The following is a 26076-nucleotide window of genomic DNA, read 5'->3' on the forward strand; positions in this document are numbered from 1 at the left end:
TCTGCATAAAGCTGGGGCGCGCCGTGGTGGCGTAGTGGTTAGCGCGACCCATATGAGTCCTCATATGGGTCCTCGACACGACCGTCGCGGGTTCGACTCCCGGACCCGACGATATTTGCCGCATGTCTTCCCCCCTCTCCTTCCCAGTTGTCATATAAGGGACACTAGAGCCACAAAAAGACCCCCTGGAGGGGTAAAAAAAAAGAAAAAAAAGTAACCATCCAAGAAATTACTAAAAAACAGTATTTACTATAAAAAGTCTACTCAAGTAGTAACTGATCAAATGATCAATCATTTAATATAAAAAAAAATTCATAAGCACCTGGACCAAAATATAGTTAAGTGGAAATTTATGTATTTAAGGACCAAAATGACAATAATTCATATAATTAACAAAACATATCAAAATTAGACAAAATATTTTTTTCCAAACCAGCTTCTTTCGATAAAAAACTTATGAAATTTTAATAGAAACTTCAGGTGTGTTTGGTGAATCTTTGGTTAAAACGTGTTTGTTTTTCATTCAGTGGGTTGAAAATCCAGAAATTTTACTCAGGAAAGAGTAACAACACGGGGAGAAGTTTTCATCATTTCGAGAAATTAAATTGATTTAAAAAATACAATTTGAACGCACTACTAGTTGTTCACCACTAGATGGGGCTAGTCAGCTTTTATTGATCGTTTCTTTCATTCTGAGAAAATACTTTTTCTAAAAACCTCAGCAATGTTTAGATGTGACCAACCTGAAACACATTATTACTTTATATAAATGATTAAAACCCTCCTGTGATTTAGTGAACATAATGTTTTAACTTTTTCTATTTATTTGGCTTTTTTTGTTGTTTAAATGTTTTTCTAATCTGGGTAAAAATTTCTCAGCTCTTTTGACTACATCGGCTAAAATGTGTCTTGTCTTTTTCTTAAATGAGTTTGCTTGCATTCTGCAGCGAAATAAAAACCACACAGATGTCAGAAAAATCCAGCAACAATGGGAAACGAGCTGCTGCATCCATGTGCATCAACTGAAATTGCTGCGCTTTTTAATGGCTAGCATCAGTTTTAATTGATATACTTGACCTGGAATCTGTCTGTATATGTGGTTTGATCTTGGCTGTTTTGTAAAGTCCTTTGACATGACATGTAGGGTGCGATCTAATCTCCAAAACACAAAAACACGCACACAAAAAACAAATGAAACAGAAAAACAGTGGAAAATGGAAGCAAAAACCTTCAATCAACAAAGCAAATGCTAAATAAAATCCCACAACCTCAGGAAATATAAGAAAAATGGAACATGTTGCAAAAACTGTATAAAACTCTGGTCCACAAAACCGAAGCCCTCCAGGCCACTAGGGGGAGTCTGGAGTAGCTAATATTAAATATGGTGCTGTTTTATAATGTTGTAATAGACTGCCTGTTTGAAAAAGACATAAAATATGACACTGCTTTTCTTTCTTCCTCCATTTTTCTTCTGGACTTTAATGATGTGCGGATCATTACTGAAATATTGATACTTCCAGATCGTTGCCTTTGTGGCTCTTCCATTTTGCCAAAAGTTTGCAGACTTTTATTCATCTTGTTATTTTTGCTATTTTCCATTTTCTTCTATCTTCTGCGATTGCAGTATTTTTTATTTGCAGCCTTTTTCTGCAGAAATTGGTTTTTATTGTGTTTGTTTGCAGAGCACTTTGACATTTTCTGCATGTTTCCACCTGTACATGTGTTGTTAATTAGCCCAACTTAAATGGAAACCATAAAAGATTTTTTTTTTAAATTAAAAAACTGTAACATGTCGATTAATCTCAACTGATCTGCTTGATTATTATGCCTCTTGTGATGTCGTCAACCGAAACACTGAGAACAGGATTAGGTTATTTTAGGTCATTTTTGGGTAAAAACTCTGCATCATAGTGAAAAATCCACATTTCCTTAACCAGTTATGTTTTTATTATTGGTGTAATTTGTGTGAAAATCTTGGTTTCATCTTACAGTCTTTCCTTTAGATATTTGTGCTTCAGTTTGATGCCGATGCAAGCAGACTTGTTTTATACTAAAGTGCTACTTTCCTAATTAGCTAAAGCACATCTGCCAAGTCATTGCTGAAAATACTTCCTATAAATCACCTCAATCAGCAGGACTTTAATCTTTCTCCTTCAGCAAGAAAACTAGAAGATAAATCACCTGGAAAGGAGCAAGAAAACGGAGGAAGAAAATGATTTATTAACAGTAAATTTTCTCTTCCTGCCACCTGACGACTTCAATGCATCCACTGAATTTTCCCACCATTGATTCTCGGGGAAAAGTTGAACAAATGTAATTTTAAACCAGCCATGTTGGTCAGTCTGAGGAGAAGGAATCGTTTTGCTACAGGCGGAGTATTGATCACATCCAGCTGCAGCTCTGGGGACTGCTGCTAAAAACGAACAGCAAATAATTAAATCCACAATGTAACAGAAAGTAAAACCTGGATGATCAAATTAATCCAGAGTATTTCTGACTCTTTGTGCAGAAGAATGTGCCTATTAAATTGATTCAGGCTTGTTGCACAATGCAGATCTGATTAACCAGGCTTCATTTCTCATTAAATGATTAAATATTGATGGATGGATTAGATTAGATTTCTCCAGATTTACATTTTGTTCAGAGTTGGGAGTTATTCCTGATTGTTCATTTAAAAGTGGGTTTACACTGGTGTGTTTTAAACAAACAATACAGCAAGTTCATCCTAAATACTTCAGAATATCTTCCAGAAATTAATCTGTTTACCTCATACAACCCAAACAAAATATGAAACTGTTTCAATCCAGTTACAGTTGGTGGCTTTACATCATGTTATAATGTTTTCCCTCATCACAAACATTCCTGCTTTGATTCTTTCATGCATGTTTCAGAAATCCTTAATCTCCATGGCAACCATTCAAGCTGTTCAAAACGCCTGGGTGGACCTAGCCCCGCCTTTGAGAAGGGCTAGGTCCATCAGCTCCTTCAGACTAGCCAGCAGCAATTAGCAAACACCTGGTGGAGCTGAGCTCATGATAGGAGCTTCTTCTCAGAGCAACGCTGGTAAAAAGGTTATGAAAGTTTAATAGAGGAGCCGTGTTGCGATGACTTCCTGAAGGCGGAGTTTCAGAAAGAGCAGGAGTTTTTAAAGAGACAGTGACCCAATTTCAAAGCGTTAAATAGGAAGTCAAATTTCTATATATAATCCATATATATAGTATTTTTATAACTCAAGGTAACATAGTTACTTGACTATGTGCCTGGAAAATACATAAAACTTCACCTTTAATATTTTTCAGTACACAAAAAATGACTGAACAATCCCAAAATATACATGTGATCACATTAATGTTTTTTATTGATATTAATTTATCAGGCTCAATGGGGGGCCTTTACGCTTTCTGCCCTGGGTCGCGTTATTTTCTTATCCTCCACTGCTGCTGCTTCGTCAAACAATGCTGAGTTTTCAACCCACGGGACGGGACGTGACGTGAATGCAGCGGGAGCTCGGATCGCCCCGGGCTGGGCTGGGCCTGGTTACTCCACCCGGACACACTCCGAACCCCGCAGAAAGGAAGCGGAGTTCGGCTGCGGAGCCGCGGATGTTGACGGGAGGAAATGCTGCGGAGCTCCGACCTCACCAGGGATCCACACCAGCAGCTGGCGGCTTAAAGTGAACCGGTGGCGGGCTTGTTGTTGACCATCCGTCGGAATGTTCCGGAGCTGAGGCGGCTGATGAAGATGGCTTCGGTTCGGATGGCCGCTGAAGTTGGGACGGGACTTTGGAGAAGTCTTCAGCGTTTTCGGGGCGGTTTCGCAGCTTTGCGTCCGGTTTCAGTTCTTCACGAGGTAAAAACAAAACATGGATGTTCGTTTCCAGCGCAGGTTTCATGTGTTCTGAAGTAACGTGAAGCGGGTTTGTTGTTCGGATGTTTCCTGGTTTCCTGCTCTAAACTCGGATGTTATGAGATAAACTATTCATACTCCTTTAATGTTTTTATTTTATTTTAGATTTTGTCCCGTTACAACAAACATCGATGTGTTTTAATTACCTTGGATGCAATCAACACAAACGGGATAAGTCAGAAGTAGTAGGGAAAACACAGGGTTTAAAAACAAACAAAGACGATCTGAAAAGTGTGGTGTGCACCTTTTCCAACCCCAAAAGCATTCTTAGAAAATAGTAGCCGCTTACAAATTACAAACATGTGCAAAACTTTGTTAATGTTTCACAAATGTCAAAGAAACACAATTTTGCGTTTGTGGTGTTTCATTAAATAAGAAACAAATAAAATCACAAGTGAATAAGTTTGTTCAACGGATAAGAACTAGTTCATGGGATGACTTCCTGTCTTCTTCTTCTTCGTAGTTTCTGTCAGTAGTAACATCCGGTTGTTGATCATGAGACTCTTGTGATGCAAAAGAAAACAAACCAAAAGAAGCTGCAGTGTGGCAGACCTTTCACTACCTGTTTTCTCGTAAGATTTTCCGATATTTTGCTCAAAGTATTTTTGCTACATTAAACAGTTAAAGAAAAGCATCCACACAGCATGATGCTGCCTCCACCATGTTCCACTATCAGAATGGTGTGTTCAGGGTGACGTGGAGAATCGATTTACCTAAACTCAGCCAACTATATATAAGCTAAAAAGTTCACTTTTGGTGAACTTTTACTTACACAAAGAAGGTCTTTGTTAGATATTGACTCCTGAAGACAAAAAGTTTATGCCTTTTTCACTTTACTTGTTTTTATCCATCCATTTTCTTACACCCTTGTCCCTAGTGGCGTCGGGAGGTGCTGGTTACTTGTTTTTAATTTGACAATATTATATATATTTTTTGTTCCACTTCACATTTACGCTCTACTTTGTGTTTTGGTATATTTAATCAAATCTCAATAAGAGACGTTGAAGTTTGTGGTTGTAACGTGACAAAGTATGGAAAATGCAAACTTAGCCCTGTTGCGTTAAACAATTAATCACTCAATAAATTAAAACAAGCTCAATAATTTCCATTTGCATGATTTATTGTTTCTCTCTTTCTTCCACCAGCTGGATGATAAAGCCTTCAGTGCTTTGATCTCAGCTGGCTTCTTATTTTGAAGGACCATTTTGTTTACAGAGACTTTATAATTCATTTTATTTGTTGTTTCTGTTGTTTTGTTTATTTATTTTGGATATTTAAAATGTCTTCCAGTTCCAGTGTTAAATGTTCATTAGAGTTTAAAGTTTATCGATCTTTGAGAAAGTGTTTTTGCATTATTATGCCATGAAAATGGACTCAAATTAACAACATTATATTTTATCGCAGTTACCTCTGGGACAATTTATCATCCAGCTAAATTTGTCATAACATTTCTCTCTCTGTACTTCAGGTTTAGGTGTCACTGAATCTTTATTTTTATCATATTTTCTGTCTGTGTCGCATCATTAAGTAAACGGTATCATTCATCACGTCCATCTCCAGCTCTCAATGAAGTGTAGCGAATGACTTTCTGCACCGAACCCTTCAGAGCCGGAGAGTAATGCTGCTGCAGATATTACCATCTCAGCACCAAACCGTATGTAGATTATTTCACCGCTGTTCAGTTTTAATATGTTTTTCTGGGAACTGCAGCAGTCAGCTGAGCTGCAGGATCCTGAAAGCTGCACCACTGAGATAAATGCAATATAGTTTGTCTATTGAGGGATATTTATATCAGGTCTGCAGGACTGACAGTCATTATGACTCACCGCCTTGTGCAACAATGACTAAGATGAGCTCTGCGCTCAGATTGGTTCTTACACAAAACTAGAAATGCTCTGAACCTGGGAGGCTGGATATGAATTTATCTGCTGAAGCCTGCAGATCTTCCTGATTGCAAATGGACTGAATTATTATTCTAATGAGAAGGGAAGCTACATTAAACAGCAGGTTGCTGGAAAAAACTTTTACTAGACCAGGAGTCGTGCTGAGCGATCAGATTTCAGAGTCCACAGAACACAAGACCAAGTTTTACGACATGATTAAAGGCGAGCTGCGCAGATCTGACATCAGCCGACCTGGGAGCTGATCACTGAGAGATAGAGGAAAGGTCAGAGGTCACTGGAGGGATGGAGACTTTATGAATCCCTGCTTCAAGCTAGAAGAGACTATTATTTATTATTTCAAAGCAGAGATGCAACGATTTCTCCTGAAGTTTGGTCGATTCAGATTATTTTTTCTGGAGACGATGAAGCGAAAAGAAGAGACAAAATGTGAAGGCATAACGTAATTCTGCCAATAAATGCACCAAAGTTCACATTCTGAAACATTTGTCAGATCTTATTAAACTACAAAGAAGTATGAAAAACTAGATTTTTCAGTATTTGATGTGCCAAATTTTAATATCGTCCCAGTTCTGATCTCTGACTGCTAGATTGGTGCATTTCTAGTTTAAAGGTGTGCAAACTTGTAACCAGGTCCTGCTCCCTTTGTAATTTGCATAGTTTTCCACAAACAGACTAGTTTGTTTTGTTGTTAAATGTATAAATGTCACCTTAAAGATTTATCGCAGTTAAAAAATTTTCTTCATGCTTTAAAAACTTAATTTTTAAAGCACAAGTAATTTTACACCTTTGCCCTTTCATGTTTCTGAACTCCTGATTGCACATCATAAAAAATCAACTGGCATAAAAAATCTTCACATGTTTTAGCACAATGACGTTAAATTTGTGACTTTTGAGCATTCTTATTATTTGTCTCCGTATTTCAACAAATTTATGCATAATATTAAGAAAACATAAAAAGCATTTCAGCGTTTCCATTACAATTGTGTGCAAAACATTGTTGATATTCCGCTAATCTTTCTAATGTTTCACAGTTGCACCGTTTCCATTAAGTAAAAATGCAAATAAATTCACACATGAATAAGTTTGTTTATGCCAAAAGTAATTTAAAAAAATGCTGTGATGTTTTCCTTCTACCACTTCCTGTCGTCTTCTTCTTTGTGGTTTTCGCCAGTAGTAACATCCTGTTCTTGATCATGTGACTCGTATGATGTGAAAAAGTGTTTCCATTGTAGTTTTATGAAATATACTAATTTTGATGCAAATTGTCATGTTTGCATTAAGCAAATTTATTTTCATAATTCCTGTTTGCGCAATTTTATGGTGAATCGAAGCACAAATTTCTGCATCCATGGTGCAAAATGTAGCGTTGTAGCAGGTCCTTCCCCCAGCACCTGTTAGATAACCTTCACTACTCCCAACAAACTCAATAATTATTTACATCCCTGCTGATATTTTTATTCTTTTCACTTCCAGTGTGTTGTTTTTTATGCACATGTTCACACGCACATCTTGTATATTTTTCCTTTTAAATTGCCTTACTTGCACATTTCTTTTAATCTGAATTGTAACAGTTGTAAATTTCCTCTTACTATATCATCTCTTGTTCTTATTTTTCAGTTTTTATGTTTTTTCTTTTTGCTGGAAAGCCCAAATTTCCCCTGCTTAAGGACATTTCTGTTCTATTTAAGAGCAGAAAATGGAAGAGATGGAACGGAGGGAGAAATTTGTGAGGAGGCTTTTACTGGCTGCTGACAAAAAATGTCACAGTTGGCGATTTTAAAAAATAAATTTTTTTGCCAGTTGACCTTCAGCCATAGGAGACGCTCTGTGTCAGCGGATTTCTGTTCGTTCACCAGAGAAATGTTCAGCTCTGAATCGTTGAGGCTGCTGGTGAGGAGAAAGAAGTTATTTGGTAATTTGTTGAAATGATGAAGTTAACTTTTGACTTCCATCTCTGCAGCCAGACTTTGTTCTCCAGGCTTTCTGAAGTCCTGATGCTGTTTAACCGATGGATTATAGATTGGTGAATATAAAGTTTTAAAGTTTGACTCTAGCTGTTGATGTTTGTGGCACACCCAGAGTTTCCTGTTTGAGTGGCTGTTTGATAATAACTGCCAGTTAAAGCCTGCTTGGATGAAGTCAGAACCAGGATTATGATGGGATGTTTCACTGACACTGACTGCTTTCATAATTTCACAAATTTAATTTTCAGCCGTTGTTTAGATTTGGATTTACGGCGTCTGGCTTCTTGTGGTGCAGAATTATGATGCGTGCCTGACATAAAAGTCAGATAAAATGCGACATAATCATTCGGACTGCAGACGCTTTGAAAATGATCAGATATGATTTAGTTCCACATGTAGAAGAGACACAAACCTCAACATGTGTGGGGTGAGAAGATCGGATTTGGATTCCTGTGAACACAGCTTTATGAAGTTTACACACCTCATACTCTGGTAGCTCGGCTTGATTTTGGACCAAAGTTGCAGCATTTGTTACATTTTCAGCTGCTATGATTCTCTTTCACAATTTGAGAGTCCTGTTCCCCTCCTCGCCTGTGGGGGTGCTGCACCAAGAACCACTGAAGGAAATAACATAAAAACCTCTGAAGAAGACACTGAGTGCAACTTCCTTCTTTACAAAATGTAAACAAAAATGAAGTGGCATCAAGTTTTAGCGATTGTGAGATTTCTTTCTTGTTTTGGTAAAATATTTCTCCGGCTAGCGCTAGGCTAGCGCCTTTGTTTTTGTTGTATTTACCCAGAATGCCCTGAGCTACAATCCACTACCTGCTTTTGGCGCAGTCTCCAGTCTGTCTGATGTTCACATATGCATTCAAACCAAACCAGAGTTCACTTCAACTGAACTGAAATATACTGTAGGTCCGTAGGCGAACCAGAGTTCAATTAGCATTCACACCTCCACAAACAAACCGGATTTTCTAGTCAAACAGACTGGAGTTGGATCGAAGTGGACTGGAGTTGGATTGAAGCGGACTGGAGTTGGATCGAAGACTGAACAGGGCTGGTGTGATCGATGCAGCTTTAGTTCTTGGTTCTCCTGTCTTGTGACTGTATCGCTCTCCATCCTGCAGCCACATTCTGCACGCTGCATCCTGCTCTGATCATTTTTATAACTGAATTGGGTCATTAAATTGGAAAGAGAAGAAGAAAAAATGACCAAGAGCAAATAACTTTCATTATGGGGCTATAATGGCTGTTCTCAATCACATCACTGACAGGAGCTAAGTTGGTTTCTCCTCATGACAGATTTATGCTTCGCTCCAGTCTTCAGTCTGTCTCTGCTTGTGTGAGTTAGCAGGCTGTTATTAGGCTCCAGTCGAGCCGCTCTGCCCTCGCTGTGACGGTACGAAGCCTGTGGCTCCAAGTGGGAGCAGATTCCTTCAGGACGTCTCCAAGCAGCCGACCACAACTCAGCTGTGACACTGCAAAAAAAGTATTTATGTTCTAGTTTCTAATGCAAATATCTTGGTTCACTTGAAATACAAGAAGACTAACTTAATGTAATTGATTAGTTTTTTGTTTTAAATATCTGAAATACAGCTAAACTGGTGTTGTGACCTTTCCTGTTCTATTTACAGTTTCCTCTCCACACCATTGTTTTTTATTTGTAAGCAGTTATGAGGCACAGCGGTGAAACGTTAAACTGCTGCTGCGCCATAATAATCTCAAAACAACAATATTATTGTTTATCGCAATAATTTCTGGGACAATTTATCGTCGAGCTAAATTTGTTTTCCTGACAGTAGGTCTCTGCCTACAACCCCCAGAATGCTGTGCAGTTCTGGATCAGAGTTCAGTGAAATTATTCAATATTCTATCAGACGTATTGTCTGCATATATTGTTATTGATTTTGTTGAATCAATCAGGAATTATTGACTTAAAACAAGCCCTTATTTCTTTCTGAAATAGGAGCAAGTTAGTTTTGTCTTATTTTAAGTGTACTAAGATATTTTCACTAGAAACTATCAAAGATTCTTGGTGAGATTTTGTGTTTTTGCAGTGCACTGTGGTAGGAAGTCGTGTCCTGCCTGTGGAGGGAGATTATCTCTGTGGTCCCCCTCTCTCCCTTTTTCCTGGTGGTGTTGCATACAGATGACTGGCTGTTGGGGTAAACATGCCATCAGCGGAGTGCTGCGTTAAGCAGCAGCTGGGAGAAATCATTTTATAATGAGGGGCAGATGTTGCTCCGCCATGTTTGTGGAAGTCAGTCACCTCGCGTTCGGCTGTTTGCATGTTTCTGATGACTGGGCTCTGCAGTCAGGAAGCCGGAGTGTGTTTGAATTTGGAGTGTCATGCAGTGCAGGGGTGTGTGTCTCTGTTGTGTGTGGAAAGAAACACAGAAAGTGGCTCCGCCCACCGAGCGCCTCACAGGTGGAGGAATGTAAAGCAGCAGCTGAACAATTAATATTTAAAAATAAAGAGCATCTCACCAAACAGGCTTAATATGACGTATCTGTAACAGTTTTTAGTTAAGATGAACAATATAGAGGCATCATTTTTAACACATTGGAAAATTTGGACTGACATCAATATCTGATATGAATATTGTAGGACTGCAACTACTCAATTATGCTATCATTTAATCAGTTAATCGGATAAAAGATAGCAAGGTAGATAGATAGGTAAATAAATAAGCAATTAGCTAGTTAGTTATCTGACTAGTTATGTATCTAACTAGATAGGTAGCTATTTAACTAGCTTGCTATCTACCAAGCTAGCAAGATAACTAGCACATCTAATTAGTCAAATAACTAACTAGCTTTCTAGCTAGTTAAAAAGCTTGTTAGAAAGCTATGTAGCTTATCTAGCTTCATAGATAAGCTACATGCTTATCTAGATAGACAAGCAAATATATAGTTAGATATCACACTAGTTATCTAGATAGCTAGCTAAGTAAATAGATAACTGTCTAGCTAGTTATCTAACAATGTGGATATATATATTTTTCCATTTACTTTAAGTGCAGCAGAGCCATCTTGTTTCCAAACTTAATGACAAATGTTTCAGATAATTTGGGATTCCTCCATAGAACAAGACATTTTCTTCTTTCATAAATCAGCCCACACACAGACCAATCTTTAGCTGTTCACACTTTTGCCTCAGCAGATTTATTAACCTGAAGAAATGGATTTCCCCAGCTTGTGTTTTCATTTCCATATCTGACCCTAGCTGGCCTCCGTAGTTATTGGCCCAGCAAATGGGACCAAACAAATCACCAGGGCTGGAACACCAGTAAGCGTTAGCATTCAGAAATCCAATTCCTCTTAAAGGAGCGATACTACTAACATTTTTAAACGTCCTGCTCCATAAGGTCTTCTGTTGTTGCTACATTTCGGTGGCAACCCAGAAGAACCTGTGATTAGAGCGCAGCGCGTCGGTAATGGTAGAAAACCAGAAGCATAGTCGTGGAAGTGTGCTGCTATTCATCACCCGGCTCTCAGGATTATCCGTCACAACAGCCACCGTCTGTAGATTTACAATGGGCACACAGCATATGCACAGAGCCTGGAGGCAGAATTGACTGAATTGACTCTGAATTGTGATAAATCACAAACACAAAGTGCTTCACATTAAAGAAGTCAAAGAGCCTCACAGACCTTTGATGATTAGTTTCAGATCTGGGGTTTTCTTGTTAACAGGAAACCAGGAATCTCAGACAGAAGTGTTTCCTAGTGTTTCTACAACCTGTGATTGCATGAAATCTGCACACTGGGGTGGGAGGATAAGGGTTTGTTATTCTGGGAGACAAATTATAATGTCTCATCCAGTGGTTCTTAACCTTTTTTCAGGTACCGAACCCATCAGTTTCATATGCGTATTCACCGAACCCTTCTTTAGTGATAAATAAAATAAATTTTTTTCCTAATTCAAGACATAGGTATATGTTTTTTTGCTGGTGCATAAAATGAGCCGTGCATGAACGTCACCTTTGCTCAAAGAACAAAACCATGAACTCACAGCAGGTTACAGTGTTACTTTATTCTGGCCCCAAAAAAATATTTTGGCCCCATAAAAGAATTTCAGCCCCCAAAATATTTTTTTACTATTTTACTAATTAAAAATAAATTTGGATTTTTTCAAAGAATTAAAATTTTTTTAATAACTTAATTTTTTTATTTTATTTTAAATTTAATTAGTTTTTTGTCGTTTTGAATCCACAAAATACTTTTTTGGGGCCAGAATAAAGTATTGCACCAATTACATACCAGCAAATCAATGTGACTTCTGCTGCTGTCTTTGGGAGACCAGTTCAGAGAGGCGTGGCTTCACCTTGGCAAGTGCATCTTCAGAGCAAAGTTTGTTCATTTTCTTCTTTTTTTGCTCGACATATTTAGTATGGATTAAAATATTAAGAAAGAAACCACGCGACGTACAACTACGACAGCCGCTGATACTGCGCGCACTAAATTCCCTGCAGCACTGATTGGCTGAGCAATGTAACATGATCCTCTGTAGCCAGTGATGGCCAAGCGGGGCGCGTCATCACGACTTTACACAGGTGTGTCTTTACCTCCGCGGCAGAGGCTCCGCCGAACCCCTGAGACCGACTCATCGAACCCCTGGGGTTCGATCAAACCCAGGTTAAGAACCACTGGTCTAATATCTCTTGTCTGCATTAATGGACAGCAGGGTCATTTATTATTACAGCGCTCTCTTTCTCTGTCCTTTCTCACTGCACTGACTCAAACAATCCAAAGCCTTTCAGCAACCTGTTCCCCTCCTCGTCTGTGGGGGCGCTGCACCAAGAGCCACTGCAAGAAACGACACAAAAACCAATGAATAAGAAACGGAGCACAACTTCCTTCTTCACCAAATGTAAACAAAGATGGAGTAGCATCAGATTTGACCAGTTGTAGGATTTAACTTTTATCTGGTAAAAGATTATGAGCCATTTCTCTCGCTAGTACTAAGCTAGCATGTTTGCTTTGGTTGTATTTACCCAGAATGCCTTGCGCTATACTCTACTTCCTGCTTTTACAGCGGTCTCTGGTCTGCTCGGTGTTCACATATGCATTCAAATCACACCAGAGTTCATTTCAACCGAACCCAGACCGAAGTTTGTAGGCGGACCAGTTTGCTTCTTTGGTCCGCATTTAGGAAATAGACATATGAAATTAACAACAACCATATTTATCATTTTTAATCTGTTATTCAAGTTATTCAGCCATCAGATTGGAGCAAAGTGCTTTTATTGTTTCAGGTAACCCTAATCATTCATGGAGCTTCTTTAGAAATGTGGACTGTGGATGCTAGCATTAGCACTGTGGGCACCTGTGCTATTGTGATTTCAGGCTAGAGTAGCTTTGCTAACAGGCTAACTCCTTTTAGCATAACTTGAACACAAAAGTCTTTTCCAGCGTCACGGATCGCTTTTTGAAGCAGAAATTAACGTCCTGTGGGCCAAGAGCAGCAGCTTCGTCATCCAAAGCTGTTAGCACACCTGTGCATCATATTTACAGTCGCACTAGAAACGCAGAAATCGAAAGGTTCCTGTTCAAGATCTTTGTGTGTAAAAAAAGAAAAAGATAGATTAATTGTGTTTCAAATTTACATAATTAATTAATCAAAATTTTAAAAACATAAATTTTATCTCCTGACTGCTGTTTTCTGGTTCCAGCAACAGATGTTCTTAAACCAAAGCTTCTCTCTCTCACACACACACACACACACGCACACACACACACACACACACACACACTCGTCCGTCTCCTCACCAGCGGAGTGGAAAGGGCAGCGTACCCTGCCTCTGCTCAGTCCCTTTGCTTCACAGACGGCTCCATTGGTCGACTTTAACGATGTATCGATTGAGCAGAGAGAGAGCCAGGCTATCAGGTGAAGAACAAGATCCAGAGGAAATATATTAGTGTTGAATTCATGTAGATTTTAAAATAATTTAAGGCGTAATATCATGATTATTATCAAAAAATGATGGCAGTTTAACAGTGTTTAAGTATTGTGGTAGTTTGCTGACATAAATTCATGCGTTTTGGGTAGATCCAGATGTTTGAGTCGGGTCAAACGGAGAGCAGAAGTGGATGGATCTGAACTGACAGGGCAACGCTGAGTGAATACCAAGCGCAGGATGAAGAGGCTACAATCTCTGTCTGCCTGCTCCTTATCGATGCTCTGATCATTATCAGCGGCGTAGGAAGCTCCTGAGGGTCCGCTCTCACTGAGCCACAGTCTGGCATCCATCAGAACCCACAGAGGACCTGAAATTAATTAACAGGAAGGCGATGAGTCAGTCAGACAGACTGCACCAACACCTGGTCCGATTCCTGCGGCAGGAGTACCAGAATCCGGAGCTGAATATCAGAGTTTCCAGGAGGGAAAAGCTGAGGGAAAACTGGCAGAAGCAGCTTGTTGGCGCTGACCTTCTGTTTACTCTTCATCGGTTTAGCAAAGGACGACTGTTTGGTTACACCAAGAACAAACTCCTGCCTTCATTCAAGGGGCAGCGTCATTAATCTACTTTAATGAGCTTTACATCATGCTACAGAAAACACTCCTGGAGAGTTGTCTTGTTCTCCTTTAATCTCCATGGCAACCATTCAGCCGAGCAAAACGCCCGGGTGGACTTGGCCCCGCCTTCGACTCGCAGCTCCTCCCCACTCAGCTCCTTCAGACTAGCCAGCAGCGATTAGCCAACACCTGGTGGAACTGCACATCTCAGAGCAACGCTGGTAAAAATGTGTTAAAGGGTTAATAGAGGAGCCATGTTGGGATGACTTCCTGAAGGCGGAGTTTGAGAAAGAGCAGGAGCTTTAAAGAGACAGAGACCCAATTTAATTGTGTTAAATTAGGAAGTAAAGTTTCTTTTAAGACATATTTGATACATACATTTTTATAACAACTGAAGGTAACATAGTTACTTGATTGTGCTATAAAATTAAACCATGTGCCTGGAAAACATCCAATACTGTCCCTTTAACATTCCCATTTCTTTCTGTTTAGGTTCATCCCAGACATCCGTCACTGAGAAACTGTCCGGCTTTCTTCTCCAGTACTCCCTCTAGTGGTAAATATCTATCACTGCATTCACATGATTATTATTACAGTGGCTTGCTAGCTGCCGTGATGCAACCACAAACTGCAGAGTGTTTTATTGGGATCTGCATGAAGCAGCTAAAGACATCGTTATACCGACAGGCTTTAACTAGGCTGCTACTTTTCATCTCAGTTTTTATATTCATGGATGAAGAGCAGAGAGAGAAGAAGGAAGTTCAAACATCTCTTCCATCCATCATGATGGGCAAGGATCATGCAGTTTCACACCACTTTGTCTTAATATTTAACATAAATTAACAGAAAAATACCCTGAGACTGTTTGCTGCAGTTTGTGGATTTCTATTTTTTCCTTTTCTAGTTCCTGATGTGAATTTAAGCATCATTTCCTCTCTCTCTGCTGCAGACGTGTCTCTGAAGCACAAACATGGCCGCCTGGTTCTGGAGGTGCCGTTGCCGTCCAGGAAGGAGAAGTGTCTGTTCTTCCTGCGGCCCATGCTGATGACAGTGGGAGACCTGATCGGCGATCTGCAGAGAGAGGACTCCGGAGCCGCGGCCTCCCTTCTCTCTGCAGGTGAGACGAGGTCCGAGGCCCGCCCGGCGTCGGCCCGGACCGTCACACCAGGTTCAGAGCAGCAGCAGCACAGACCAGTTGGACAGGAAGAGTTTTGGATTTAAGGAGAAATTCCTCGGATGTCAGAAGAACAGGAAGTTTAACGTTCTGGATGTTTCAGCGCTTCACCCTACAAAAAACACAAAATCTTACCGAGTATTTTTAGTCTAGTTTTTGGCAGGGCAATAAATCAATAACATTTATTGACGTATTATCCATCACAATAAATAATTTCACTGAACTGTGATCCAGAATCGCACAGCATTCTGGGAGATGTAGGCAGAGGAAAAGCTGTAGCCGCTCAACCTCTCACTGCTAGCTAAGCTACGTTGGTGGAATCAACTAACTCACTCACTCTTTGGTTACCTAGCAACTCACTCACTCTTCAGTTGCCTAGCAACAACCTGCTGGGTAACTGGAACACCAGCAGTTTAACGTTTCATTAATGTTAAACTGCTTAAAAATACAAACCAATGTTGATAAAACTGTGGATAAAACAGGAAATATCAACATCAATTTGGCTGTATTTCAGAAATTATAAACAAAAACTAATCAATAATTATTGATATTGATTGATATGAAGTGCTTATGTCCTGATATGTTCTTCAGCCATAATGTCCAAACCCTGGTGCAAATATCTTAGTTCACTTGAAAGACAAACCTAATTTAACTCTTAAGCAACATATTGACTAGTTCAATGTCAATAAATCCTTTGATATTTATTAAAACTATAAGTTTATTTCATTTATAGCAAGATATTTTCCCATGCTACTAACGAATCTACCAGTGGAATAAAACCTTTTTATTAATATTAAGGAATTATTAAGTTAAAACAAGCGTTTCAGTGCTTCACTTGGACAAAACTAACTTACTAGTAACTTTCAGCTCAATGTAGAAGTTTGTTAGTAATTATTTTAGTTTTGATTAAAGTTATTAGATCCACTGGCAGATAAATTCACTTAAAGCAGTCGACCAGTGGAACTAGTACTTTTTGATCATTATTAAGGAATTATTTATTTAAAACTTCATTTTTCTGAAAAGTTACTTTTAAGTAAGTTATCCAAATTGCACAAAAACTAGAAACTAGACTAAAAATACTGGTAAGATTTTGTGTTTTTTCAGTGTTTAATCTGCTGTTACTGATTGAAGTAACAATATTTTGCCGCTCAGCAGTCAGTTAACAAAGTTAATCTTTTTTTCTTGCGTTTAATTTAATTTCAGCGGCTCGGTTTTTGTGTTTTAAACGTTTAAATCTGAGTCGTTGCTCTTCCAGACGGGCAACGCGTTGCCAACACGACGCTGTTGGACGCCCTGCTGGAGACGGACTTCCAGCTCGTCATCAACAATCACGTTTACAACGTCAGCGCACCTGAGAAAGGTAACAACACTTCCTCTATGGCAGGCAGACTTAACATATAATCTGCTTAATCTGACAAAAAGATCATTTTGACTCGACACAACTACATTTTGACCACCGTGAATGGTAAATTAAGATATCCGCACCTACATTCTAATAATTGAAGATATTTTACATTTTATGGTTCAAGATTCCTTTCAAGAAATCTCAAAAAAGTCACTGGATTCATCATTTAGAGTAATAATTACAATTACATAATTACAATTTAAGATATCTTGAGCGCAATTATGTCTCATCGACATTACATTTTTATACATCTGAATTAAAACTGAGCTGTCCAAATATTTGCCTGCAAAATTTTGGGTTTCCTGCAGAAAATGACACAATGTAGAAAAAGCGCAAAAAATTTGAAGATTGCTTCAGAAATCTGCAAATAATTTCCTATTTATTCCCTTCCGACAAACACAATGCACTTCAAAACAAATTCAAGAACAAAAAAGTGTACAAAGCTGAAAATGGAGTATTGTAAAAATATTTTAAAATTTTCTTTTAATTTTTAATTTTTTTATTTGAAAGTTACATAAATCTGTGACATTTTGACAAGACAGAATACTAATTCAGGATTTTATTAATGTCTTTCTGATTAGTCATAATGTTAATACAAGAACTCTTAAATAGAAAAACTCTCTAATTAAGGATATCTCTAATAATTGTGGAGATATCTGGAATTAACGTCCAGATAAGTTCAAAACTAGATATTTAGTTTTGCCCAGTAATTATTTGCTTTCAAGGCAAACTAAGTCTCCTAAGTAAAAAATATATTTAATTAGAATTATGACAACAGTTGGAACAAAAAATTAGATATCTAAAATTTACTTTAGGACTAGTCATAATTTAATTGTTGATATTTTAAATATTTGTTTCAGACAAAGTGAATTTAAACCTTTATGCAACTTAATGGTAAATAGACATAATTTATCCAAGTCAGATTAGAGATTTATTTATAGTCATGAGCCAATATCAGATATCTGGTCAAACTGATTTTATGTTAAAACAGCCTGCCATACGTGTGTGACTCCATGTTGTAAATCGTTCCTTGTGGTTGCAGTGATCACCTCCAGTGAGCATGCCAGAGACATGGAGGACTTGAAGCACGTGGTGCATCTCCTGCACGCAGCGCTGCACCTGCCTGAACACCACCTGCTGCAGGAGCGCCATCTGCTGGAGAGGATGGACAACATCAAGCAGGAGCTGTCGCCTCTGGAGCAGGTGACACCTGAGCGCTGGGTGGGCTGGTCAGACGGGGCTCCAGGTGTCTACGGAAAGCATCAGCCTCACTCTGAAAACAGTCACTAAAACTCTGCTGGGCATAAAAAGAAGAAATACACTTTCTTCTCTTCTGATATCTGAGTTTTAGTATCGGCAGACATTGATCCGATGCAGAGAAACATCGCTAACTTGACTTAAAATGTTTCTTTTTTTAAAACGCAGACATAAATATACGGAATTACAAATGTATTTAATAACTCTGCACAAATACAGCACACTTAATACACAAATAGCTTCACAAACTTGGTCAAACGTATAAAAACAACTTTAATTTGTTCCGTCAGTCAGCATAATTATAACTGCCTATTTAAAATAAATAATAAAGAAACTGAAACTGACAATAACAACAGGTTGACCAACATGTAAAAATAAACCTTCTTAATGATTGATTAGTTTGTAAATATCTGAAATTTTGCCAGACTGGTGTTGAAACCTTTCCTGTTTTATCCAGTTTTCTCTCCGCGGCAGAAAAACCTTAAACTGCTGCTGCGCCCAGCAGGTTGTTGCTAGGTAACCAAAGTCTGAGAAAATAGGTAATCTCATAACTAGTAACATTTTAATTATGGATCGGGAGCATTATCACGATACCCGATTTAGAATTTTTTTCAATATTGGAACTGATGCAGATATTATCGGATCGGTTCATTTCTCATAAAAACAGATTAAAATATTCCTAATGTAATTTCCATAACAGCACAGGCCGGGTTTGTGAGCAGCCTGGAGATAATTCATTTTAATTTTCCGTGTCTTGTTGCGTTGTTTCTTCCAGACGAAGACCGAACTGAGCCGGACGGCGGAGTTTCGCACCTCCAGGACTCTCTGGACCGGCATGGCGCTGCTGTCTGTGCAGGGCGGCGCCCTGGGCTGGCTCACCTGGTGGGTGTATTCATGGGACGTCATGGAGCCCGTCACGTACTTCATCACCTACGCCACCAGCATGGGCGCCTTCGCCTACTACATCCTCACCAAGCAGGCAAGACTCACAGATTTGACACTTCAGGAGTTTAATGTTTGTGTCTGGAAATAAAATGGATTTCTTTCAAGCTTAGCTTGTGAAGCTCAGCAGGAAAACTAATAATAATTTCTGTTATGTTGCCCAACAATTAGTTTTAATCAGAGGTGGGTAAACCTCTGCTAATTTTTCATTTAGCGCTTTAGTTGCTAACTTGCTAATGTTTAGCGTACTTTGCTTCCCCCTAAATTAATTTGTCCAGATATGTTATAAACTGCTGATTTATTTGGTTGTTTATACAGCTAGCTAGAAGTAGCTAGCTGTACATAGTCATGGTTTTATTTTGAAGGGGGGATTCTGTACCCAGAATGCATCACTGTAGATCGTAGTCCTGCAATAAACAGTTGAGTAAAAGCTGCACATGTTGTCTAATCATGAATTTCCTCCTGTTGAGATCAAATTCTTGTTCTCTTGTCTTTGCTATTTTGAAGAGTTCCTAAGAAGGACAAATTCAGTTTTTCCAAACATTGTGTGTAATTTTATGCTACAACAATAAAATATGTATGTAGAATTGCTATATAAACTTACTAAAAACTGATTTTTCTTAGTGGTTTTATTGAATTATCGGTCGTAATTTTTGTGATTTAGTAAAAGACTCATTTCTGTGGAAGATTTCTCCAGAATTGAGCCGGTCTGAACTGAATCATCTGTTTTTTATCTCTCCGTCAGGATTACGTGTATCCAGACGCTAAGGACAGACAGTTTTTACGTTACTTTTATAAAGGCGCCAAGAAGAAGCAGTTCAACGTGGAAAAATACAACAAACTGAAGGATGAACTCGAACAGGTGACTCAGTTATTATACTTAAGACTAACTATTTCTGAATTTAAGAGCCACAGTCACAGTTAAATGTTGTGATATGCTTTCAGGTGGAAGAGGACTTGAGACGTCTGAAATATCCCAACCAGCTTCAGCTTCCGCTGGAACAGATCCAGGCGAAGCCGTGAGAGACGCCAGGCTGGAAGGACTGTCAGAGACAAATGTTTGTTTTGATGATGATGCCATATTTTTACCTTAAAATCTATAAATCTGCATTCTTAATGTTGATGCCATATTGTACCCCCAACAAATTCACAAACATTGATAATTAAAGTTTGCATTTCAAACATTTTCAGGTTGTGTATTTTTATGTCCTTGTTAGCAGCATTTTTAATAAATGCTCAACATTCCTCTTTTTTTATCAATTATTTTTCATTGTAGAGTTTTCATAAAATTAATTCTTCATTCTTCTAATATTCCAACTTTATTTTGGTAATATTAACTTTATTCTCTGATTATTACAACTTTATTCTCATTTTATTGAGACATTATGCTGGTGATATAATTTTATTATTATTATTATGACTTCATTCTGGTGATATGACTTTTTTTCTGGCAATATAACTTTATTCTTGAGATGATTTTCTTTTTCTTAGCCTGGCTCTTTATCAGTCCTGGAGAGGGAGAAGATTTTGAACCTTGGTTGCTTAAAGTAGATTTAGGGTCATGGATGACCTTTGACATTGTGGATCCCAGGACTGACGACTGCAGAGTCGCCGAGTCGGTAGAACGGGAAGCGTTGTGTCTCGGTCGGCGCCGCTGGTTTACCAACTTCTGTGGTTCGTTCCAGAGATTCTGCCGGCACGGATCTGTCCAAGCGGTCTTAAGCTGAAACGCACCGTCAGGTTGATAGAAACATTTTATACAAGACATAAACAAAAGGTTCAGACATTTCAGGAACAAAACTTCAAGTCATAAGACTTCCATTACACAAAAATCAGTTTTACATCAGTTTCTGACCCGGTTTTACTAAAACGCAGCAGAACTTTGGCTCAGTACGGAAAGACAAAGTTCGTCCTGATTAGAAAGATTAAATAAAAAATCCTGTTTTCAGTCTTTTTGTGTACGTGGCTGAGAGCCCAGAAACAAACTGGGTCAGGGACGCAGGGGGGAATAAAAGCAATGAGAGCTGAACTCGGGACCAGAGAGAAGACCGACGGAGCGCTGAAACCTCTGGGTCCTTTGTTACTGTAAGTCACTTCTAAAAATATTTTTAAAATTCAGCTACTGTGAAAATAACAATTGTTCAGTCTGTGAAATATATATTGAGGAAATGACATTAATCCAGGCATGTTTGAACTGTTTTAATCCGGACCTTACAGAATGACTGACGGAGGAAAATAACTCAAAGCAGAAAATACGTGAAAACGTTAAAAAGTTGCCTTTGAATAGTTGCAGTGCTGGAGCTTCCTGTGTGTTTCAGTGGGAGATGTGGAGCTTCTTGTGTGTTTCAGTGGGAGATGTGGAGTTTCTTGTGTGTTTCAGTGGGAGATGTGGAGTTTCTTGCTGGTTTTTGGGCTCCTCTGCTGGGGATCCCACGGATCAGTGACCTGCAAAGACAACAGCGATGCTGAAGTGGACTGGTGAGAAAATACCGAACATCAAATTGCAATAATTTGTTACAAGCTGGACTGGAAACCGGCTAACAGCTCAGAATGAATCGCCATGGTAACAACATGATCATGAATTGACAATAAAACCAAATCTAAGTTGGATAAAGTCAACTTCATTGTTTATAAAATTGTTTTTTTTTATTCTTCATCAGGTATATTTTATACAAGATGCCCTACAACATTCCAACTCCCAGTGGATCCACCACTGGTACCGAGTATTTCTACATGGACTCGAATGGAAGGAACCAGGAGTTGAACAACATCAACAGCGCGAACAGCGTTCTGGGAAATACGCTGAGGCCTCTTTTCAGATCCATTAGAAGCATGGTGCCGTCTGCTCTTCCATTTCCTACAATCCATTTACATACATGTTCCAGGGCTGAAACGATTAATCGTGATTAATTGATTGTTGAAATAATCTTCAATTAATGTAGTAATCGATTAATCGTTAGCTGGAGACTCAAGAAAAGGGTCACTTACTGTCAAAACAAGACATTCAGAGCAGAAATTAAGACAAAACTGTACAAAGAATTTTCATGTTTTGCATTTAAGATTTAAAAATCTTCTTTGTACGTTTGTTTTACTCAGAACTCCGTACTGTGATACTGTGGTATTGTACATAAACAAATATTTTTTTTCTTATATAAAAAAGAAATTTACTTGTTTTTAATCGTTTAATCTATTTTCAATATTGTATAAAATAACCTTAAGCAGTTAAATTAAAAATCTTCACAATTTTCCATTTTTTTTATTTGATTAATCTTCAGAATAATCGTTACTTGCTAGCTGCAGCCCTAACATGCTCTACAGTTCATAGTAATATTCTGTAGATCAGTGGATCAACGCCTCATAATTTTACTGCGGCCCGTTGGGCCTTTATCTGTCGAACCGCCAGATAAAGCTTTGCATGCTGCTGTGCCCGCTAAAGTTCACATGCCACCATTTTTTGGCCCAATTTCCCTTTTCAGAACGTTCTGAATTCTAAGACAGACATTTGATGATCGTAAGCGATCATCCCGCGGCGCGTGGTGTGCCAAGACTGACTGAGTTAGATTTTATATTGTTTTTAAACATGTTCTACTCAGAACTCAAGCTACGTAGCTTTAGCTTCACCTGGTTAGCATATGTGAAAGAATGTAATTTTATTGCATTATAGGCAATAAAATGTCTTTTTCTTATTCAAAAAAGGAATTAAACTGTTTATTTTAATCTATTAATGCATTTCTAATATTAAATAAAAGATCTGCAGCATTTTTATTTGATTAATCATCAGAATAGTCATGACGGAGCGGCCATGTCTCCCAACCAGCCTGGACTCCTGCCCTCTGAGTTCATGTTCGGTGCCTCAGTTAGTTATTAACAGTGTCTGAGCAGAAATGCTGCAGTCTGTAAACTCTGAACGATGAAAGTTGTGTTTGCAGGACGAGACCTTCGGGTTCATCAGCTACAGTGATCAGCCACCAGGATGTGGCGCCGATCCAAAGAGGTTTGGCCACAGCAAAGGTAGAGGAAGCATTTAATCGCTTTAATATTGATGGGCTATTGCCAATGTCTTTCCACACCTTTCAGCTCTGGAGAAGCTAACTGCTAATACAGAACTGCTAATTTTGATGAAGAGCAGTTAGTTAGTTAATGCATCTGTTCAGGATGGCGGCTTCCTTTCCAAGTTTATTAGTATGTCACATTTCAGCAGCAACGCAGTTCAAAGTGCTTTACAGCATTTATCGTATTGTTTATCATGTATTGTGGTAAATTTCTTTTGACTAAGAATTTTGATTTATTGTTGCCACAATAAATTCCAGTTGATATTTAATCAGAATCAGCCTTTATTGCCAGTGAACAGTGATGTTCGTTTCAGTACAGCCCGTTCAAAGAACAACAAAAACACAAACAATATAAAACATGAGCAGAGGGCGCCTGAGGCTGCAGCCATCATGGGAGGCGCTGCGCTTTCGTTGGATGACAATAACAACCTCAGGTTATCTATATTGTCAGGATTGTTATTTTTACTATTTTTTCTCCACTATTTGCTCAATGAAAGGATCAATAAATATCAATAATTTGGAAGTTTGTTCCAGATTGCAGGAGCATAAAAACTGAATGATGCTTCTCCATCTTTGCATCTGGTTCTGGGGATGCAGAGCAGACAGAACCAGAACCAGAACCAGAAAAGTCTATTTTCTCAGTGGAAGGACTTTAAAACTGGGTGATGTTTTCTATCTTCCTGGTTTTAGTCAGAACGCCAGCAGCAGCGTTCTGGATCAGCTGCAGCTGGAGGATTGATTTTCTTAGGCTGTGAAGACGCTCCTGCAGATAAATGCCTGGATGAGTTTTTCTAGATCTTGCTGAGACATTAGTCCTTTAATCCTGTAAATGTCCTTCAGGTGATAAAAGGCCGACTTTGTAACTGTCTTTATGTGGCTTTGAAGGTTCGAGTCAGAGTTCATCACTACTCCCAGATTTCAGGTCATTCATACCAACTCCAAGGCCGAGTCTTCAGTCCTTCAAGAAATTAAATCCATTTTTGCTTCATCTGTTTTTCTGAAACTGTTTATTTTCATATTTAAGTATTCCTGACCTTTGACCCATGTGATGTCAAACGTCACAGAATGGGTTTCATTTCCCATTTTCTGTGATAATAAAAGTCTTGTTTTTTCCTGCAGGACTCGTGATGGTGGACAGAACCAGTACAGGAGTCTGGATCTTGCACAGCACCCCTCGGTTCCCCTTCAGAAGGGAGCAGAACAACTTCTGGCCAAAAAGCGGGGATAGAAACGCTCAAACATTTATCTGTGTGACGTTCAACTACAACCAGTTCACTACGATAGGTTTGAGTTCAGACAACATACTGTAGGATTTACTACTGATGAATTATTTCTAGTTACACGTTGTTTAATGTTTGCAGGAACACATCTGCAGTACATCAATGCGTTTCCATTTGAACATTATATCCCAGACAATTTTCACGAGGAACTAAAAAATGTTGTGAAATGGACAGAAGGCTCTCCGTACAGACCTGATAAGGTTGAGGTCTCAATGTTGACATCCAAAGGGAACCAAGGCTTTCAAATCTTTGCTAAACAAGCCAATGAAGATGAAGAGGGTAAGAGTCGTCCTCTCCTGATTGTTCTTTAATATTCTCCGTTTAAAACTCCAACAGAACCAGAACCTGTCGCTAAACCAGGAGAGGATGTTCGGTCTGTTTATTGACTAAATAATCTGAGAACTTTTATCAAATAGGTTATGAGAAGATGTCCGGAATGCATCACAGATTTTCATTGGTTTATTTATTCTATTCGTATAGATTTAAAGTAAGTCAGTGTTTCAGCTGTTTTGCAGTCTTGTGGAAGTTTGTTCCAGATTTGAGAACAAACATGTCCATATGTGGGATATGTGTCCATATGTGGGATATGTGTCCATATCCCACATATGGACATGTGGGATATGTATGCTGTGTATATGTATGTGTTGCATACACATACACAGCAAAGTATGTGTATGCAACACATACTTTGCTACAGAAGTGTTTCAACGCATAGGATCAAGGCTGCAGATCTCTGTATGGTTGTTTTTGTCTGATTTCTGTTCACATCTACACAACAAACTCACCAAAGAGGGAAACCGACTTAAATGGACCCCAACAAGCTGCCTCTTCTTCTTCCAGTTGGAGATCTCTACCTAAGCATTGCCAAGAACATCAAGAGCGACGTCTACGCCCAGACATGGGGCTGCCAGCGCGACCGGTCCGACTCGTACTGTCCCAGTGGCGTTTCTTCTTCGTCAGTCATCAACGTCGAAGACCTAATAGTGGGTAACCAGAAGACGTGGAAGCCTAAAGTGGACCATTCCAAGTGGTGCGTAGCTAAGGATCAGAACAAACACTGGACCTGCATCGCTGACATGAACAGGGCCGTATCTCAGTTCGAGCGGTTCGGCGGGGCGCTCTGCATCCACCTCGAGTCGGTCCAACGTCACTTTCTGGGATTTGCTATCCATCCTCAGTCCTGTCGGAAACGTCCCCGCCCAGTTTGTGATCCAAACTCTGATGGAGACAATCTTCAAGTTATCGGTTAGATCGGCAGAGTCCACATCGATCGCATCAGATCAATGCTTTGTAGACTTAAGCCTTTCGATCAGAAAAGTGGAGATAATTCCAGAATAAATGACTGTTAAAATAAAATGCATGTTTCTTCCTGGTTGTTTGAAAAATTACATTTCAATGAAGAAATCAGAAAACCTGATTTTTAAGAAGCTGTCGCTCTGATGTAAACTTCTGAGTAATAAATCACTCAAAGCTCCATGTTTATCTCTGCCTTTATTCCTGTCCTGATTTTCTTGATCTTTAACTCCAGAGGTCAAGAAAAGTTAGAAACACTTTTTGTATCAATGTTAATTTTTGCAAAAATAAGAAACAAATTTTTCCATAAAACTGGATTTAGCACCTTTTCCTACATTACAAATTCAGAATAAATTACAAAACATTTTTATAGTGA

At 38.8% G+C, this 26076-nt stretch overlaps 2 protein-coding genes across 4 annotated transcripts; both read left to right on the top strand.

Annotated features, from left to right (window-relative positions):
- Positions 1–3497: 3497 nt before the first annotated feature.
- LOC116719923 (calcium uniporter regulatory subunit MCUb, mitochondrial) lies at positions 3498–20261 on the top strand. The gene is made up of 8 exons (XM_032562755.1): positions 3498–3849; positions 14790–14853; positions 15247–15414; positions 16727–16831; positions 17919–18079; positions 18909–19112; positions 19821–19937; positions 20021–20261. The coding sequence occupies exons 1-8, from the start codon at positions 3736–3738 to the stop codon at positions 20096–20098; spliced, it is 1011 nt and encodes a 336-aa protein (XP_032418646.1). The 5' UTR covers positions 3498–3735; the 3' UTR covers positions 20099–20261.
- A 510-nt stretch (positions 20262–20771) lies between these two features.
- On the top strand, positions 20772–25883 carry LOC116719922 (deoxyribonuclease-2-beta-like). 3 transcript variants are annotated; one of them, XM_032562752.1, is made up of 7 exons: positions 20772–21160; positions 21425–21553; positions 21736–21910; positions 23005–23086; positions 24247–24411; positions 24489–24686; positions 25248–25883. In XM_032562752.1, exons 1-7 carry the CDS (start codon positions 21093–21095, stop codon positions 25655–25657), a joined length of 1227 nt encoding a protein of 408 aa, XP_032418643.1. In that variant the 5' UTR covers positions 20772–21092; the 3' UTR covers positions 25658–25883. The 3 variants fall into 3 exon arrangements, with proteins under 3 accessions (XP_032418643.1, XP_032418644.1, XP_032418645.1); XM_032562753.1 differs by having other exon boundaries at positions 21060–21160; positions 21394–21553; XM_032562754.1 differs by having other exon boundaries at positions 21093–21160; positions 21456–21553.
- The last annotated feature ends 193 nt before the right edge of the window (positions 25884–26076 follow it).

This window comes from Xiphophorus hellerii, chromosome 5, assembly GCF_003331165.1.
Source record: "Xiphophorus hellerii strain 12219 chromosome 5, Xiphophorus_hellerii-4.1, whole genome shotgun sequence".
In the NCBI taxonomy this organism is placed as follows: domain Eukaryota; kingdom Metazoa; phylum Chordata; class Actinopteri; order Cyprinodontiformes; family Poeciliidae; genus Xiphophorus; species Xiphophorus hellerii.